Source organism: Hylobates moloch, unplaced genomic scaffold (genome assembly GCF_009828535.3).
Source record: "Hylobates moloch isolate HMO894 unplaced genomic scaffold, HMol_V3 SCAFFOLD_12, whole genome shotgun sequence".
NCBI lineage: Eukaryota > Metazoa > Chordata > Mammalia > Primates > Hylobatidae > Hylobates > Hylobates moloch.
The window spans coordinates 76,006,127-76,026,450 of record NW_026652287.1 but is presented as its reverse complement, the minus strand read 5'-3'; the positions used below and the strand labels follow the sequence as shown (position 1 = coordinate 76,026,450).

The following is a 20,324-nucleotide window of genomic DNA, read 5'->3' as shown; positions in this document are numbered from 1 at the left end:
TCGGACCACCCCTGCAAACCGTTCTTAGATGAAAATAAAATGTTTGGCCCTTTACGACTTTAATTGTTCTTGGCTGTCTTATAAATTAGTTCCTTTATTGAAGTCACTAGAATAAGATACTTAACGATTTCCTTTTTAAGATGGGAGGTGGGATGGAATGAGGTGTTAGTATAAACTTAGCCAAGTTTGTAGCCTGCAACCTTGTCAATGAACCCCACTGCCCTTATAGATCTGGGGGATGGCAGTGTAGGGAGGCTGGGACTGAGATCCTATCTGGGAAGGCTAGACTTTGAGAGTACAAAAAGGATGAACCAGGCACAGGATGTCCTCAAGGAGCACTACATTTAAAAAATCTCACTGCTGCATTTTAAAATTTACACTGCTTGCCTGGTTTCACAAGAGCTGTAAAATGAAATTTGGCCTTTTGAAAATAGGTGGATTCAAAACATCTTTGGAAACGAATATCTGGGTCCTCTTTTTTTGGTCAGCTTAAATTAATACTCCTATACTTACTTTGGAAGTAATACACATTACCTTTGATTGAATAAGGGAAAAACCTTTTATGTATAGGGTACCATTTAAAAATCGAAGGGAAATAAATGACTTTTACAGTTATTTTCAAGGCACTCTTGTGTTTCAAGCTTGTTTGAAGTTGCCCAAGTTTAAATAAATGGCCTAAATCTATAGTTTAGTTCTAAGAATACTGTCCTTTGGAGAATATATGGAACTAAAACCCTGGTAGGTGGACTTGGACATCTTCTATCATAAAACCTGACTTTCATAGATTCTCCCTCCAAGTCAACATTATGTTAGTAAATAGAAATTTAAAAGTTTTCACTATACCAATTTGAATATCTTTCTAAATTTTATCTGCTACAAAGTGCCTATTTTTATATTAGGCCCATTGATTTGCAGAATTATAAAGCTAATACTGAATATGGTAAATTACTGCACTTGGCCTTTAATGAGATTTTTGAAACGAATACCTGTACCATAACTAATGGAATCCAAAATGCCATCTCATTTTATTCAGCTTGCTCCTGTTGGCTCCTGGTAAAACTGAGTTGATTCTAAATTTCTCAAAATATGTTCAAAACTAAGGGTCTTTTGTAGAAGGGGCTAAAGAAGCAGTATCTGTTGGACTTCAAAGGTCTGAAGATGTCAAAATACAATATTCACTTCTTGGTTGTAAATTTGAAACAAAGGATTAGAGAGAATGAATCCTCATCAGTATCAAAATATTAATGATCAGTGTATTCATTCAGATCTTCAAGTTTAATCAAACCTGTAATTACTTGTGTTCTCAGTTTATTCTTTGGGTAACTATCTAGCACCTGTATGGACATGTATCTTATGTCATGCGCAAAAGAGGCAAATTGGTTGCTTAGATGTAGAATGTTAAATTGTGATGAGAAGCTGTAAAGGAAGGAAAGGGTAAAGGGGGCATAGAGTAATACAACATTTACACAAAGGAACCTGTTATAATTGATGATTTTAAGTTCCATTTCAAACTAGTTTCATCTAAGTAAGTTTTTGGGCAGAATAGGGGTTAGAAGGAGAGAGTTGTTACTTTACACCTATCCATACGTAAGTCGTTTAGCCCAATGACTGCAGAACGTTAGAGTACATTACTGGGCTTGCTATAGAAATTGGCTTCTATACCCTTTGGTTACCAACTCTGCCTTTTACTTCCTGCATATTTGTGTACATTTTTACTTATTCAGAAGTTTTGTACATTTTGATTTTTATTGGGAAACAGGATTATATATATTTTTTCCTTGTGGCGACAGGCTCTTGCTGTGTTGCCCTGGCTGGTCTTAAATGTCTCACTCACCTAAAGCGATCTTGCCTTGGCCTCCCAAAGTGCTGATTTTATGGATGTGAGCCACCACACCTGTCTAGAGTTAGAATTTTGGTCTTGGAATTACTTTCTAAAGAGGGTACAGAAGAGCATAACAGGGATAAATAACGTAATAGGCAACACTGATTGATTATTCAGGCATTGTTTTAAATTCTGTGTGTATTGTTAGCTCATTTAATGTACTTAGAGATAGGTACCATCAACATTTTAACAAGGAAAAAAAATAGGTATGGAGTGGTTAGATAACCCGTCCATGGTTATGTACGTGAGCAGTGATAACTTATGATGAGATAATTTTTATCCTGGTTTTGAAAGAATGTTGACTTACACTGTTCTGCTATAAATCAGCATGAATATTAGTTCATTTTCTGTTGCTTAGAATACCTGAAACTGAGTAATTTATTTAAAAAAAAAAAGAATTTATTTCTTGCAGTTATAGAGGCTGAGAAATCCAAGATAGAGGGGGCCCTATGTGGTGAGAACCTTACTTGTGGGGACTCTGAAGGTTCCCAAGGCAGTGCAGGGTATCACATGGGGAGGGGGCTGAGTGTACTAACTGGGTAGCTTGGATCTCCAGTTTCCCTACTGGGAAACTGGGTAATTTATAAAGAAATACATTAATCCATGAATGGATTAATTCATTTGTGAGGGTGGAGCCCTCATGATCCAATCACTTCTTAAAGACCCCCACCTCTCAGTGCTGCCACATAGGGGATTGAATTTCAACATGAATTTTAGAGGGGACAAATACTGAAACCATAGCAGCGTGAAATTCAAAAGCACTCCACCTTCTATCCCACTGTGCTCTAGGGAAAAGCTGTATAGCAGTTATGGTCATGAAGTCTTCTTCCAACATAGAATTTGTTTACATACACAGTCATGCATGGTTAATGATGGGGATATGTTCTGGAGAAATGCATCATTAGGCCATTTCATCCTTTTGTAAATGTCATAGAATGTATTTACACAAACCTAGATGGTACGGCCTAGTACATACCTAGGTTATATGGTATAGCCTCTTTGTTGTTCCTAGGCTACAAACCTGTATAGCATGTTGCTGTGTTGAATAGGCAGTTTTAACTTTTTTAAAAATAAGTTGGAGTGTACTCTAACCACAAAAAGCATAGTATAGTAAATACATAAACCAATAAGTCATTTATTGTCTTTATCAAGTATTATGTACTGTACATAATTGTAAGTGCCATACTTTTATATGACTGTGCAGTAGGTTTGTTGATACCAGCATCACCACAAACATGAATAATGAATTGAGCTGTGACATTACTAGGCAATAGGAATGTTTCAGCTCCATTATAATCTTGTGGGATCACCATTGTATATGCAGTCCTGTGTTGACTGAAACGTTATGTGACTGCAGTTGGATAATGGTTTCTTAGCCTTATGTCAGCTCTGTGTATCCAGTTAGTTCCGTCAGTTGCCTCCCCTGGGACTTCAGTGGAAGATTTTTGTTTTTAGTTCAGTTTAGGAAGGAAGATTTGCTTTCAGGAGGCCAGGTGTGGTGGCTCACACCTGTAATCAATCACAGCACTTTGGGAGGCCAAGGCGGGAGCCCAGGATTTCCAGACCAGTCTAGGCAACACAGTGAGACACCCTGTCTTTACAAAAAAAATTAAAACAATTAGCTGAGTGTAGTGGAGCATGCATACCTGTACTCCCAGCTACTCAGGAGGCTGAGATGAGAGGATCACTTGAGCCTGTGAGGTCAAGGCTGCAGTGAGCTGTGATCACGCCACTGCACTATAGCCTGGGCAATAGAGCAAAGCCTTGTCTCCAAAAAAAAAAAAAAATGCCTTCAAGCATGTTTTTGGGGTCAGTTATGTCTTTTGAGATCTTATACACACCATATATGTATGAACCTTCTATTATAAAGTGACCTTTTTATCTCAGTGTTTTTCCTTGAATTCTATTTTTTCCTGACATTAATACGTGATACCAACTTTGGTTAGAGTTTTATTCTGAAACTGTCTTTTACATTACCGATTTTTTTTTTTTTTAATTAAGGAGATATGTTGAAGTGCAGTGGCACGATCATAGCTCACTGTAACCTCAAACTCCTGGGTTCAAGTGATCTTCCTGCCTCATTCTCCCGAGTAGCTAGGACTACAGCAGGCATGTTAATTTTTGGTAGAGATGATCTGTGTTGCCCAGGCTGGCCTTGAACTCCTGGCCTCAAGCGATCCTCCTGCCCCAGCCTTCCAAAGTGCTGAGACTAGATGTGAGCTACCACACATGGCCTCACCTTCATTCTTAAAAGATGCTTTGGCTGGGGATAGTATTTTAAGAGCCGTAGTTATTTTCAACATATTGAGGATTCGGTTGTCTTTTAGTGTCTTATTGAAGACAGCTGTCAGTCTTTTTGTGCCTTTGAAGTTAATCTACCTTTTCTGTGTATGCTTTTGAGATGAATTTGTTTTTGCTATCTTGCCTTTTTACTGATGTATCCCGAGCTGGATAAATAAACTATATATATATATATGGATTCTTTATTTTATGGTTTTGATTTGTAGGGCTACTTGAATCTGTGGATTGATGTCTTTCATCACTTAAGGAAATGGAAAATTATTGCATATTAACTTCTTCAAATATTCTGTCCTGCTCCTAGAATTTGTATGAAGCTTTATTAGGCTTTATTGGATCCCAACATGTCTTTTCATTTCAGTATTTTCAGTCCTTTAGATTCTGTGGCTCTGCCATATTTTGAAAGTTTTCTTCTGGGCTTCATTTCAGCTCACTTAATTCTCTCTTCAGCTGTGTATCTTACTCTTAAGCCAGCCCATTTAGTTTGATTCCAATTATTCTTATTTCTAGAAGTTCTAGTTTTCCAAATTTTGTTATATCACGTTTAATAGGTGACTTCCTTGCAGACAGTGTATTTTCAAACTTAGATCAAAGACAACCAGGCTTACTATGTCTGTAGGTATATATTTGTTTATAGTCTCACAATTTTTAAGTCTTTGTGTAGGATTGATTTCTGTTATATTTTCTGTTTCTCCTGTTGGCTGTGAAAATTACTTGTATGAATTTTTTAAGGTCTAGAAGGAAGCTTTCATTTAAATTTGGATATGCAGGTGTCTGAATATACTAGGGACAGATCATTTTAAGTACATAGCTTGGGGTTTGGAGGGCAATACAGATGAGGTAAATTTGGGCTGTTTGTCCAGGAGAATGAATTTATTCTTGAGGATATAGCATTTTGGGGTTCCTGCTTAATTTGGGAGGGTTGCCATAAAGATAGCCACCGTGGACAGGCCCAGAATTTTAACTTTGGTTAAAACCAAAGTTCACATTGCTGATAATTGGCAGTTGACCTCAGTGCAAAAGTGCCTTCCTTCTGCTTCCTGTTTTGCCGTCAGTTTTGGTCTGGTAATTCCTTACTATCTTGTTAGCATTTCAGTGCTTTTAAGATTTTTAACAAAATGTTTTTGTTATAAAATGTCTGTACTTTTAATTCTTTTTTTGTTTTTTTGAGACAGAGTCTTGCTGTCACCCAAGCTGGAGTGCAGTGGTGTGATCTCGGCTCACTGCAGCCTCCTCCTCTGGGTTCAAGCAATTCTGGCTAATTTTTTGTATTTTAGTAGAGTCTGGGTTTCACCATGTTGCCCAGGCTGGTCTCGAACTCCTAAGCTCAGGCAATTTCACCTGCCTTGGCCTTTCAAAGTGCTAGGATTACAGGTGTGAGCCACTGCGTCCGGCCATATTTTCCATTGGTAGAATTGATCTGCATAATCTAGTTTGTCACTTTCAGGAATGAAAGTTTTTACAGAGATCTTGGAATGCAATTTAATGTCTAACAAATAAGATTCTCACTGATTTTATTTAATGTCAACTGCAGTAAAAAATTAATACAGGTATTAACCTAAACTTGTGTTTCTCGTTGTGGTCTACCTGAGAACCACCTCTCAGAAGCTGTTTCTTGTTTTGAATGCAGATTTTTGGGTCCCACTTCCTCAGATGTTTTTCTACTTTATATAGATGATGAAATAGAGCCAGAAGTTGTTTGTCTTAGTTTGTAGATAGCTACAAAGTTGATGTCAGCCCAAATGATCTGACTACAACTGACTAGAAAATTAGGTTGATCTTACAACCAAGAAATACAATGTAGCCAGAATGGGCAGGTTAGAGCAGCCTTCTCTGGAGGAGTAAATGCCTCCTGTTAATGTTCTGTAAATGTTCTGTCTTGGATCCTCTTTACTAAAGATTATTTCATTTTAAGAATTTAAACTATAAATATAATGCTGCAAATGGACACTGAGGTTAGCAGTGTAGCCATTCTGTGAACACATTAAAATGTTATAAAAATTTAAATTTGGAAGTTTGGGGTTTTGTTTCTATTTTTGACAATTGCTGGGTTTAGTAAACACTATATATTAAACCTAGCAAATTTCAGAATAAATCTGTGTATTGGAAAACCAAATACAGTCATGCACCACATAAATACTTAGCCATTATATTAAAGTTGCCTATGGTATTCAGTACAGTCACATGCTGTATACGTGTGTAGCCTGGGAGCAATAGTCTATATCATAGCCTAGGTGCATAGTAGGCTATACCATCTAGGTTTGTGTAAGTATACACTGATGTTTGAACAACAATAAAATCACCCAAAGACACATTTCTCAGAACATATAATCCACACATGACTGTAATGGTGAATGGGAAATTAGTTCTCATTACCCCTAGTCCCTTCTTTCTCATTAGGTTACTCTGGTTAGGTTTTTGGTGTATGTTTTCAGAAAGGGTTTATTTGTATTAAAGTATGTGCATATATGAGTGGATATATATAGATATAGATATTTTTTCCATATCCAAAGGGGATTTTGGCATACATCGTATACCTTGCTTTGGTGTTCCTTCATATCAACTCAGGTCTGTTTCATTTGTGACTGCAAAGTATTCCATTTTTGCATATTCCATTATAGTACTAAGTTTATAATAAGCTTTGTGTGCTACCCCAAAGAAGGCAACGCTATGATTGGCATGATCAGATTTAATTCTTGTAATCATGAATCTTGTCAGTTGGGAGAGACAGACCATAGGTCACACTAATTTATAATTACAGACTGAGACATCTTATGGTGGAAAGAAAGAAAGCTTTATAGGAGTGTGTGTACAACCAAGAAATCTTACTTAACCAGAATGTGCAGGTTGGAGAAAGCATCTCTGGGGAGTGAAACTTTGAACTGAGAGCCAAAAGATGTACAGGACTTGTTCAGAGCTGTGGAAGAAACTTCCAGGTGAACATGGAAAGCAAAGGCATTAGATTCTTTATAATTTTTTCATGGTGGAGCTCATAAGTGAGTAAATCTGGAGATGGACATGTTTTTTTTAATTTTTATGTTTTTAAGAGACAGCGTCTCATTGTGTTGCCAAGGCATGTCTTGAACTCCTGGCCTCAAGCGGTCCTTCTGCGTCGGCCTCCCAAAGTGCTGGGATTGCAGGTGTGAGCCATGGTGCATGGCTGAGATGGACATGTTTAAGGCTTTTGATACTCCTGTTGTCAGGTTGCTCTCCAGAAAAGATACAGGAACACTAGCCAGAAATAAGGATGCATGTGCACCACAGGTTTCCCTGTATTAAAAGGAAATTATTGATGATGTGATAGACAAACTGGAATCCTACTTGGATTTCTTTGATGTCAGAGTTCAGTGTTTTTCTTATTTTTGATTAATATTCATAATTGCTAAACGCTTTGTAAATGCTGACTCATTACCCAGCATCACTAGAAAAATTCATCAGTGCTATTAGGAATTATTTATAACAAATAGAAAATATTTACAGAGTTAGATACATTAGGAAGAATAATTTTCTTTATAATTACTCTAAAGGATAGATACTAGGTCAGTAATAATGTTTCCCCCAAATATTAGCACTTAACTGCTAAAATCAGGATCTTTTCCATTTTTACCTCTTTGTTCATAGGCATAATACGTTGCTATGAAAGTAAACACGTGCAAGGTTTTGAGGATTAAATATGTATTAAGATTTTAATTTTTACCAGATAACTTGATTGTGTTTATTTATTATTTTTTTAGAGATAGGGTCTTGCTGTATTTCCCAGGCAGGCCTTGAACTCCTGTGCTCAAAAGATCTTCCTGTCTCTTGGTCAGCTGGGACTACAGGCTGTTGCCACTGTGCCTGGCTAAGATAAACTTGATTTTAACATGGATTCTATCTAAACTTGGTTTCGTTTTTTTGGTAATCTGTAGATTACCTGTGGCATTCTACCATTTTTTTTCTGCCTGAATATAACAATCTACTTTAAGATTTGTTTTTCTAAAAGCAGTATTCTCCAGGTTCATACTAATCTTTTAGTGAGAAGGAACTTAGGATATCCTCTGGTCAGTCTTAACAGTAAACTTACTCAGGTCTGGTAACTACAAGTCTTGACAATGTCCCCAGCATATCTAGGGGAAGCTGGAGGTTGGTGGTTGTCATTTATCTAACATGAGGTACATGTACATTTGGAGAGACAGGGAAGGCTTACCTGACATTAAGATTGGGACCTAGAGCTTTTGAAATAGTCTAAATGGCTATTTGATCCAGGGATTAAGTCTTTTAAGAAGATATCCAGAGGACATAGTGAGTACAGTAGGCATCAGATTTTGGTTTTCTTAAACATGAATTACATGAAAGTGAATATTGCTAAATACGAAATGGATTTAAGATGCTAAGTAGTCTAAAAATTTAAGCAAAAATTGACCTGTCTTGATTGTTGAAAGAATTTGAATGAAGATCCTTTTGTACTGTTCCTTTCCTATGATTCTAGCAATTGTTAGTTTTGTTTTTAACCAATGGTGCTATTATCATAGTCTTTATACAACAGATTCTAAAAGCTTAGTGGTAACTTTTTTGTTTTAAGTAATATCCTCTGAAAAATTATTTTTGGTACTAGTAAGAATTTGCATGTTCCATGAGTTTTTCTTCTTAACACTGATAGTAATTTTAAAGGAAATAGACATTTCTTGGGATAGTTTTCAGCATGGTATTGATTTAAAGGGTTTTGGTTTCATATATTTTTTTTTAATAAATCATATACTTTTTTTAACATTGATGTTTCTCTCCGTAGATATTTGGAGTTCTTACAACATGGCAGACATTGACAAGTAAGTGGCAGAGAGTTGGTTCTTTTTCAGAGATTTGGCATCACTTTGTACTCTGTTCTTAACAGCAAGTAGTATGAATTACGTATTATGAAAATGTAGTTACTAATGCTTAGTACCTACTTCTACAAAAGTCTAGTGCAGTGTATTCAAGATAAAATATAGAATGTTATGATCATTAGTATATTTATGATCATGTATTTGAAACCATCATATATACTAAACCATTTGTCACTATTTTTAAGAAAGTGCTGAGCATAATGGATTATAAATACTTGCAGAATTCATTTTTATTGTATATATTTCCCAAAGATTTACTGCTTGCATTGTAATGTACCAAACACCCAAAATGTGTATAAAATGTATTTATATATAGAGCCTAAGGAATAGTCAGACAAGTTAAAAATAGAACATTACTATCAGAAGCCTTGTGTGCCCCTTCTCAATTGCACCTTTCCCTTGCAGACATATAAGTGCTATCCTGGCTTTTGCTAATTCCTTTCTTTGCTTTCCTTTAGAGCTTTACCACCTATAAATAATCAGTGTTTAATTTTGAAAATTTGAATAGTGATCACAAAATTAGCTGTGTAAAGCAACTTTGCCACTGTTAATTGAAGGCTGTAAGATAGGATAACAAGGAAGAAAGACTATCTGGGTCATAGTCTGGCCTCAAGGTTCCTGAGTCTTTATAAAGACTTACTGTGGAGAAGTATTGGGCAAGGTCATGTGTCCTGGGAAGTATAGGTTTAATCAAGTTGGCATGTGGCAGGATTCTAATGTGGATGGATGTTTTATAGAAACAGGGTCAGGAAGAATGGGATGAGGTACACAGTGTTTGTTGTGTGTAATTTTACAGTAGCCCGTGTTAAAATAGAGCACTTGGGAGTGAGGGGATTCTAAATTATTTTCCATAGCTGTTGTAGGCATCAGCGAATGATAGTGGGAGGGCTGGAAACTTCAGTACAAGATCAACACATAGAAGTACAAATAAAAATTTGGGCTATTCTTACGCATTCTGTCTTCAGCATTAAAAAAAAAAACAGAAGAGTGGAAACGGCATTTTTAGTAATAATGGTTCTCAAAGTGATTGTCTCCTGTGTCACACCTGTAATTTGGATTGCTTAACCTTGGTGACATGGCTGTCATTGGATCTATTTTACTATCTTCCTGAGGTTTCACCTTGTTTCTCCTCTTGGGTTTGTTTGCCATATCTCACATTGCTTTCTCGGTTTGTTAGTACCTTCTTGGAAGAGTACAAGGGAGCTAAATTATTTTAAGACACGTTATGACTGAAAACGGCTATTCTACCTTTATGCCGGATAGTTTGTTTGGGCGTAGGATAGTAAGATGGGATTCGTTTTTCTTCAGAATTTTGAAGGCATTGCTCCATTGTCACCTTGCTTCCGGTGTTGCTGTGTTGAAGTTCAGAGTCGTAATTAACCATTTGTGTGTGATAATTAAGAAATATATACATTTACACTATATATACATTTCTGGAACCTACTCTGGCTTCAGAGTTCTGAAATTTTGACATTATTATTTTTTTCTCTTGATGTTACATATTCAGTGGTGGACCCTTTCAGTGCAGCAATTCAGTGGCTTTTAGTTCAGGGATATTCTTGATTGAACTTTGTGATTGCCTTGTTTGTTTTCTCTTTCTGGAGCTACTATTAGATGTTGTGTGTTGCATTGTTCTCATGATCTTTTGCCCTATTTTCCGTCTTTCTCTCTTTGCTCTTCTTTCTGGGCAGAACTGAAGACTTTCAGCTTGTGTTGAGTTTTAAAATTTCTGTTGTTTTAGTTTCCAAGACCTGCTTTGGTCTTCCTGTTTTGTTTTGTTTTTTTTTTTTTTTTAATAACATCCTGTTCTTGTTTCATTGATGATAATGTCTTTTCTCTGGATGTTTCTTCCATCTTTATAGTCCATTTGCTCTTACATTTTCTTTCCCTCATTTGTTTTGGTCTCAATCTAAGATGCTTTCCTCAAATATAAATCAATACTTGGTTGGCTGCTCATTAAGATTGGATTGGGTGGGGTGTAGAGACAATTCAGACATGTTTAAAAAAGAAAATTGATTGGAAAATTTGAGCGTTGGAGTGGGGAGTCTTGTCAATTTGGGATTTCAGTGTAGGGTCACCAGAGTGGGCATTTGTTAGAAACCCGTGTTAGAATGGTTATTTTTTTTTCTGGGCTAGTCAGATTCATCGTTGAACAGTGTCTGGGTAAAGATCTGGCTTCTGGTGTTCCTCTAAATGTAGAGGAGGCTCTACATTTAGCATTCTAATGTGTACATAGTCTTATATCTTTGATACTGTTGACTGTGTCTGTTGTCTTCCAGTCCAAGTTCTGAATTTTACGCTTTCCTGAGAAGAAACTGAATATTTCTGCTAGTGTAGAGAAGATCTAATGATTTAACTGCTTATCAGTTTTTACTTTCTTGTTTTAGCGACCTTCTCTCCTGTCCCACCCCTTGCCCTAGTTCTAGAAATGTACCTGGTACCACCAGTTCTTATCCTTTTGAAGACTGTGATTGGGCTGCTTCTCAGCTTTCCCCACTGCTAATCTTAGATTTCAGTTCTCTCAGTGAAATTATCACATGTCTGGTTTCCAGCTTCCAAAATGTTGCTGCCCTTGTTTTCTTTGATTTCAGTGTTAGCCTGCTAACAAAACAAAACAAAAAAACCCTTTATCATAATTTTAGTGGAGATTTTAGAAGGATTAAGATCAAATGAGTTTGTGGCATCTGCCATCTTAACTTTGCAACTCTCATTTTAAACTTTAAAAAGAGTAAATTGGTTGTGACAGCTTGATTTCCCCCTTCCTTATTATTTAATTTTGGATGCCTGTTAGCCCTGGGAGGGTGGAAGTCACAGGGGATTCTTGTGCTTGAAAACCAGAGTCAGTAAACCTTTCTCTGTAAAAGGCTTGGTGGTAAACATTTTCAGCATTTTGGGCCACATACGATTCTCTAACTGCAGTTGGCCCTCTGTGTCTGTGGGTTCAGCATCCATGAGTTTGCATCTATGAATTCAACCAACTGCAGATGGAAAATACTAGGGTAAAAAACAATAAAATATAACAGCACAATAATAAATACAAATAAGCAGTAGAACATAACAACTATTGTTTGTTTTCTTTTTAATAGAGAATTCTTACTGTGTTGCTCAGGCTGGTCTTGAATCCTGGCCTCCAGTGATCCACTTGCCTTGGCTCCCAGAATGTTGGGATTGTAGGCATGAGCCACTTTGGCCCAGCATAATACAACTATTTACATAACGTTTACATGGTATATAGTATTATTATAAGTAATCTAGAGGTGATTTAAAGTATGCAGGAGGATGTGCATAGGTTAGTTGCAATTACTATGCCATTTTATGTAAGGGACTTGAACATCCCAGGATTTTGGTAGGGAGGTTTCCTGGAACCAGTCCACCATAGAGTCTGAGGGATGACTGTACTCAATTCTGCTGATGTAGTGTGAAAGCAGACAATACATAAATGTAGTGCATCTGTGTTCCAATAAAATTTTATTTACAATAATAGGGTGGGCTGGATTTGGCCACATGGGCATAGTGTGTGGACAGCTGTTTTAAAGCCTTTGGATATAGATGTTCAATAAATGATTAAAGACACTAAAGGAGGAGTTGCTCCAGTTATCTGTAACCAGTGACCCCTAAGTGTGTACACTTATCAAACACTTAAAGTTTATACAAAATGAAAGTTCTTCCAGAAATAGGCTGGGCGTGGTGGCTCATGCCTGTAATCCCAGGATTTTGGAAGGCGTACGTGGGAGGATCACCTGAGGCCAGGAGTTTGAGACCAGCCCAGCCAACATGGTGTAACCCTGTCTCTACTAAAAATACAAAACTTAGCCGGGTGCAGTGGCGCACTCCTGTAGTCCCAGCTATTCAGGAGGCTGAGGCACGAGAATTGCTTGAGCTTGGGGGGCAGAGGGTGCGGTGAGCCGAGATTGTGCCATTGCACTCCAGGCAGCCTGGGTGACAGAGCAAGACTCCGTCTCCAGAAAAAAAAAAAAAAAAAAAGCTTTCAGAAATAATATGTATCATTTCTGAAGACTGAATTATGCTGGCGGAGTACAGTTGATTTTTTTCTGTACTTGTATGAAAATTAAGTCATTATTTGTCCCTATGGAAAATTAATTTTTCAAATGCTGTTTAGACACAAAAGCAACTACATATCTAACCAAATGTTAAAATAAAAAATTTACATAGGAATTGTACAATGACGTTTTATATTGACTTAGGAATCCTTATTTTCCTTTCTAATGCTAGATGTAATCTCATGTTCAAAAATTAGATTTTTTGGTGATTTTTTTTTTTTTAAGATGAAATGGGAAGGATGCTATCTTATTACTTTTTAACCTTCTCTTTGAATGGTGCTATCATCTTGGCTTTGTTCTAAACAAGAGCTAGACTCAGAAGTCTTCACCTTATTCTTTCTCACCTCCACTGTGAAGTAAAGAAAAGGAAACTCCAAAGATAGTATAGGCTGGTATAGTTGCTCCACAGCCATAAGGGATCCAGGACTCTTCTGTTTTCCTAACTCCTTTTTCTTTAGCTGGTGGCTTTCATTCTCTAGGATGCCTCCTAGTCCAGTGTGGCTGCTGGAGCTTGAGCCATCACATTCATATTCTAAGTGGAAGGGGGAGAGGGATTAAGATAAAGGCTTCCCAGCTCTCTACCATCCTGTTAAGGATACTTCCTCAAAGAAATACAGCACTTCTGCTTTTTTATCTTGCTGTCAAAATAGTCTAGCTAAAGGTAGGCTAGGAAATGTAGACTTTTAGGTTGGTGTGTTGCCATCTCATATAAAATGAGAATGTTGTTACTAAGAAGGAAAAGTAAAATCAGTAGATATTTGGTTGAATGCACATACTTGTTGACATCACATTCCCCAAAAACCTGCAAAACCAATTTTATAAAGCTTCAAAAGTGTAAACTTTACGTTTGACCAGATGCTTTTAATGAAAGTTTAAGCACTTCCAGTTTGTACTTGTTTACGTATGAAGTTAGAAAACGGAATTACCTTTTGAATTTCCTATTTCATGTCTTTGAAAGAGATACTAATTTTGAAAATGAATTTTAAGTTTTTCTGTAATTTTTTTTGGTAATTGGTACATTTGAACCTCGGTGTGATACTATGATATTATAGCAAAGAACAGTCTGAACTTGATCAAGATTTGGATGATGTTGAAGAAGTAGAAGAAGAGGAAACTGGTGAAGAAACAAAAATCAAAGGTATTACTTCAAATTACTTCAGGAGCCAGTGATTGCTGGCGCATGTCTACTAGAGGGTAGTTATAAGTACCAGTCTATTTTTTTGGACCCTTGCTCATTGTCCCATTTATCTACTGGTCCATACCTCTAGTAACTGTGTGTGCGTGTGTGTGTGTGTGTGGGGGGGGGGGGTAGGTATGGATACAGCAACTCAATTAGAAGTCATTGTTTGCATCCTGCACTGTTGGAGTGACTTGGTGTACTTGTGTCAAACAGCTGCCCATGATTCTGTCTGAATTTAGAAATGTTACAGGTTGTGATGTGGTGCTTATAACACTATGTTTAGTGTTTAATATATAGAGAACATGTAGTGTGTGTCTTTTTAAAAATCACTCCTTCAAGCAGAAGAGCCATTTATTAAATGTAGGTAATATTCACAATTTATTTTAGCAGATACTTTTTAAAAGGAGTGGTGGTGGGGGATTGTACTGCTTAGGGTATGTCTTATAGATCTGGGCCAAGAATATTAAGGTACCAGATGACTCAGCTTTTCATTTTTAAGCCAGATGGAAATTAATTGTGAAAAGACTTCAGAACTTGTATTAATAGCTTCAGCTTTTGTTTCGTAACATTTTCTTAACAGATACAGAACTGTATCCTCAGTGACCAATATTGATATTTAAAAATCTATACTGGTTATCCTGACTGTGTGTACATCATCCAATAATTGAATTATTATCAGAAGTAAATTGACCTCAAAAAAAATAATTGGGAAAATTAAGTTTATGGCACTTTGTGTAATAACTGTATTGATGATGAAGAGAAGATTAGTAACGTAATTTGTTTTGTATAAGTCTAGTGCATATTTGGATTGAGTATGTTTTTAAAAAGCCATTGATAACCACATTTTGTTTGGCTTCAATTAGAACCTTTGACTGTCCCAACTAGTAACTTTATTCATACACATAGAAATACATTACACAAGCATCAAACATAAACATTCAGATCACTCACTTCACCTTTCTCCTGGGCCTAAAACTGTCAGTATATTTGCAGTTTTCTGATATGTCTTGTCTGCATTCAGAGGACTGTCAAGAGTCATAGATAGGCATGTGAATGAAGCTTTGAGCTTCCTAAAATGCAAGGTGGGTGAAACACAAGATACCAGGAAGAGAAAGGATATTGTTCATATAGTTGTGGCAATGGCCTTGAGAAATATCTTGACTAGAGATAGATTAGGAATCTGAATTATTCCTGAACATTGGGTCTTCCTAGTGTATTCTCTTTAGCTTGCCCTGCCCGTCTCTACTCATTAGATATACCAGCAATTTATGGGCCAGTTAGGAAAACTTCATGAGATTGGATTGTCCTATTAAAAAAGCATAATACATTTTCATAAAATCCTTCTTTCGATGCCCTTTTTTTTTTTTTTTTAAGCACGTCAGCTAACTGTTCAGATGATGCAAAATCCTCAGATTCTTGCAGCCCTTCAAGAAAGACTTGATGGTCTGGTAGAAACACCAACAGGATACATTGAAAGGTACAACTTTTCCATAGTCCTTATTTATCTTTCTATAATCAACGTTGCAGGCGTAACTATTTTTAAGACCATCTAGGATTTAGATATGCAGTAGTGGAAACCTATTGTCTGTTAGTATCCAGTATAGGATTATTGGAAGTTTAAAATTGTGCTTAGTACCACCTGTTTACGTTGGTCTTTTAAAGTTTATTTATTTTGGTTCAAGTTTATAGGAAGTACTGATCTTAAGCATTTCAGAGATTTGTTTAGAGGTATGTTAGAAATGCACAGAATTAGAAATACAGATTTCTTATTTCACTGATGACATAAATCATTATTAACAGCATGAATATTTTACTTAGCTTACACATTTAAAAAACTTTTTTTTGATTTTAAGATCCATTCAGTTACTGCCTATATGTTAATTATAGTTAGTAGCTTCTAAATGTTGCCTAGTTCTCTGTGGTGTGTGTTCGCTGTGTTTTATTATCTGCTTTTCCCATGATGGACTCCTTTATCAACACAAATTCTATTGTGATAGACATCTTTGTACATGTCCTGTAAAGGAACTGTGTGAAAATTTCTTTGAGATGTGTGCTCAGCAGTGGGATTGCCACTTACATAGAGTATGCAAGCCTTTAAGTATTAAACTTCTAGCATGATTTCCAGAAATACTGTACTCAATGCAAGAAGATGGATTCATCTTCATGTCTGCCAACAATTGGCACCATCCAGCTTCATAGTGTTTTTGTTTTTATTTTTAAATCAGTCTAAGAGGTGTGGACTCATTTTGTCTTATTTGTATTTTATGATTTCTAATGAGTTTTTAGCTTTTCTTCATAATTCTTGAACCTTTTTCGTTGCCCATTGGTACCCTTTTTCCATTTTCTTGTTGGGATTGCAATTTTTTTTTAATGCTTTGCAAAAGTCTTTGTATTCCAAATGTTATTCCCTTGTCAGTTTTTAGACATTCTAAATAATGTGTTATTTCTACTAATTTATCCATGGAGTCCTCTGGTAAACAGTTAAGTTTTATTTTAGTAAAATATTTTGCCCTAGGTCTTGTGCTTTTGAAACTTTTTAAGAAGTCTTTCCTGGTTTCTGCTACATTTCGTATTGAATAGTTTTACCTTTTACATTTAGGTCTTAAATCCCTTTAGAGTCTACCTTTGTATTTGTTGCACGTAGGCTTCCAGTTCCTTTTTTTTCTGCCTCATTTTTTAATGAGCTAGGTTTATTTATTTATTTATTTATTTATTTATTTATTTATTTATTTATTTTGGGTCCTCCTCCAGTGACATGAGCTAGTTTTTTTTTTTTTTTTTTTTTTTTTTTTTTTAACACTATTCACTAATCAATCCATTCTTCCCCCATTTAGGTGTACCGCCTACCTTCATTGCATATCAAGTTGTAAACACGTGTGTTTGTCTTTGAGCAGCACTTTTCTGTTTTATTGGTCTTTGTCTCTTGTCATTGTCACACTTAATTACTATGACTTTATAGTTGTCTTAATATTTGGCAGGGCAGGTTGCATCCTTTCGTACTTCTCCCCTAAACACAATCATCCACATTTTTGACAGTTAAGTTTATCAGGGTTGTCAACAAGCAAAAAAAACCTTAAAACATTGATAGGAATTATATTGCATTTGTAGATTTACAGAATTATATCCTTTAATATTGTCTCATCCACATACTTCTAATTATTCAGGTCACATTCTGTGTCTTTAGTTTCAAAGTTATCCTCATGGAGTCTGTTGGTTAAGTTAATTTCTGTATATTTTGTGTGGCTGTTGTGAATAGCATCTTTTTTGTATTTTCTGTTTGGCTGTTCTTGATTTACAGAGGGTTGCTGTTTTTTTTTTTTTTTAAGTTGCTCTTGTATCCAGTAACTTTGCTAAATTTATTGTAGTAATGTGTTCTGTTTTGCCCCCCAGTCACAAGATTTTATCTGCAAATAATGGCAGTTTTAGCTCTGTTCTTCCACATTACATTATACCACATACTTTTCTTTACAACATTACCAGGACTTTCACTACTGTGTTAAACATTAGTATTCTTTGTCTTATTTCTATTCATACTGGGAATGAATATATAATCTCCATTAAATTCAGGCCTATTTACTGTTTTTAAATCTGACCTTTGTTTTTTTTTTTTTTTTTTTTTACTGTATCAATTAAGATGCTCTATTGAAGTTTTCCCTTCAATATATTAAGTAAATAGTAAATACATGTTTTGGAAATACTTATTTTGGTTATCAAACTAGCCTTGCATTCCTGTAGTAAATTGAATCATGATGTGTTATTGTTACATTGTTGAGTAATTGAATTTTACAGTTCTTACTTGTTAGTGAAATGAGCTTGTGTTGTGTGCATGCATGTATGTATGTGTATAAAGAAAGTTTCAGGAAGTGGTATATTTAACTGGTTTTTGGAGTCAAGATTTCAATTGCCTGAGGAATGGAGCTGCTTTTTAAATTTTTCCTGTTTCCTGAAACAACTTGTATAAGATAGGAATTAGCTGTTCTTGGGGTAGAACTCTTCTAAAAATTTACTTTGGGCCTTTGGAGTTTGGAAAGTAGAGGTCCAGGGGAGTTTTGGAGAATTTTTTTTTTTTTTTTTAACATACTAATTTATTCAAGTTCTCTCATCAGTTTTGGAGTTTCATATTTTAAACATGTACACATTTAGGTTTAAAATTGATTAGTACATAGTTTACAATAGTTTTAAAAATCTGGTTTTCATATTCTGTATTTTGCATCTTAATTCTGCTAGTTGTCTTGATCTTATTAAGTTTTTAGAATATTAATTTTGCTTTTGGTTTTCCGTTTCCATACTCTCTTTTGTTATTGCTGCTGTCTGATTTCTGGCATTAATGTTATTTCTTTTTTAGGTTTGCTCTATGTTACTCTTTCCAGTTTTTTAAATTGAATGCTTAATTCATTTGATTTTTGTTTTTTAATTTGTGTTTTTTATGGCCTTAATACTCTTACTTTTGTAAATATTGAGTGTGAAGATCTGTATGCTGAAATTAATAGCTCAAGCTTATTGTATTGTTCAGCTTCTCTTTGTTTCTGCTTATTGGTTGTCTGTTTGACCTGACAGTTTTTTTCTGTCATTTGTAGACTGAAATATTTTGAAGCCATATTAGGTGTATGATATTTGTGATGAACATTTCTTGTTCTCGTTTCATTTTACTGATATGTGTCTTCCATTGTGTTTTATAATGTTTTTGGGGGGTCATAATTTTTATTTGTCTGATACTACAATAACGACCCCCCGCTTTTATGACAAGGCCTCACTCTGTGATCCACATTAGAGTACAGTGGCACACTCATGGCCCACTGTGATCCTCCCACCTCAGCCTCGCAAGTAGCTGGGACCCACAGGTACATATCATCATGCCTGGCTATTATTTTTGTAGATACGGGGTCTCCCTATGTTGCCCAGACTGGTCTCGAACTCGGGCCCACCTTGGTCTTCCAAAGTGCTGGGAACACAGACTTAAGCCATCACCCCCAGCCTCTTTTTTTTTTTTTTTTTTTTTTTAAACTTTTAACCTAGTATGTCTTTTTTCATCTTTGTGTCTTCCTCTAGTATCAGTGTTTGCTGCTTTTATTTTTTGGATACAGTGTCTCGCTTTGTCATCCAGGCTGGACTGCCATGGCACAATGACGGCTCACTGCAGCCTCATCCTTGGGCTCAAGCGATTCTCCTGCCTCAGCCTCCCAAGTAGCTGGAACTATAGGCACGCACAACCATGCCTGGCTAATTTTTGTATTTTTGTAGAGATGGGGTTTCGCCATGTTGCCCGGGCTGGTCTTGAACTCCTGAGTTAAAGCGATTCACCTGCCTTGGCTTCCCAAGTGCTGGGATTACAGGCATGAGCCACCACACTCGGCCTCAATGTTTGCTTCTTTATTATTAGTAAGTCTAAATTTGCATTTCTTAAAAGTTGTATTGTTTTTGGATTTATTGCTGCCATCTTTCTCTGTTTTTTAATTTATTTTACTTTGGGTCTTTCTTCCTTCTTTTCTGCTTCCCATTGGATAGATCAAGTCGTCTTCTGGTTCCAAAGTTAATGTATTGATTTTTGTTACTGTGGTAGTGGCTTATAACCTAATATCTAAGTTTGTTTACCCCTGTTGATTTCTTAAATTTACCAATATTTATATTGTTTATAAATGTGCTTTCTCTGGCCCTCTATTTTTCCCTTCAAGGCAAGAAATTTACCAAGATATTTGACCACACCCATACCTTAAATAGAATCTGCTGGATTTTTAAAAAAATTTCCTCAAAAGTTGCTTTTAGTAATATGTAGTGAGTATCTGTGGCAAACCTGAAGCCTGGTATACCTGATATAATTTTTGTCTTGCTTTTATATCTGAATAATAGTTTGGCTATGAAATAATAAATTCAGAGTTCTTAAAAACTACAATTTATTTTTTTCTTTATTTTGGTGTTTCTTTTAATGCCTGTTGTCAGTCTGATTCCTTTTTCTTTGTAGGTTATTCTTTCTCACTGGACACCTTTAGAATTTTCTTTTGTCTTTGATATTCATAAATCTCATTAACATGTCTAGGAAGCAG

At 35.9% G+C, this 20,324-nt stretch overlaps 1 protein-coding gene across 6 annotated transcripts in view; it reads left to right on the top strand.

Annotated features, from left to right (window-relative positions):
* NAP1L1 (nucleosome assembly protein 1 like 1) overlaps positions 1-20,324 on the top strand; it is a 37,428-nt gene that overhangs the window by 1,987 nt on the left and 15,117 nt on the right. For 5 of the 6 annotated variants that reach the window (XR_004250916.2, XM_032170784.2, XM_032170783.2 and 2 more), the window contains exons 2-4: positions 8,949-8,985; positions 14,156-14,241; positions 15,658-15,760. Coding sequence is in view for 5 of the 6 variants with exons in the window: in XM_032170784.2 (XP_032026675.2) it covers positions 8,969-8,985; positions 14,156-14,241; positions 15,658-15,760 (206 nt within the window). In the remaining variant the exon portion in view is untranslated. The remainder of the gene's footprint in view (positions 1-8,948; positions 8,986-14,155; positions 14,242-15,657; positions 15,761-20,324) is intronic. The other variant, XM_032170789.2, reaches the window with a different exon arrangement.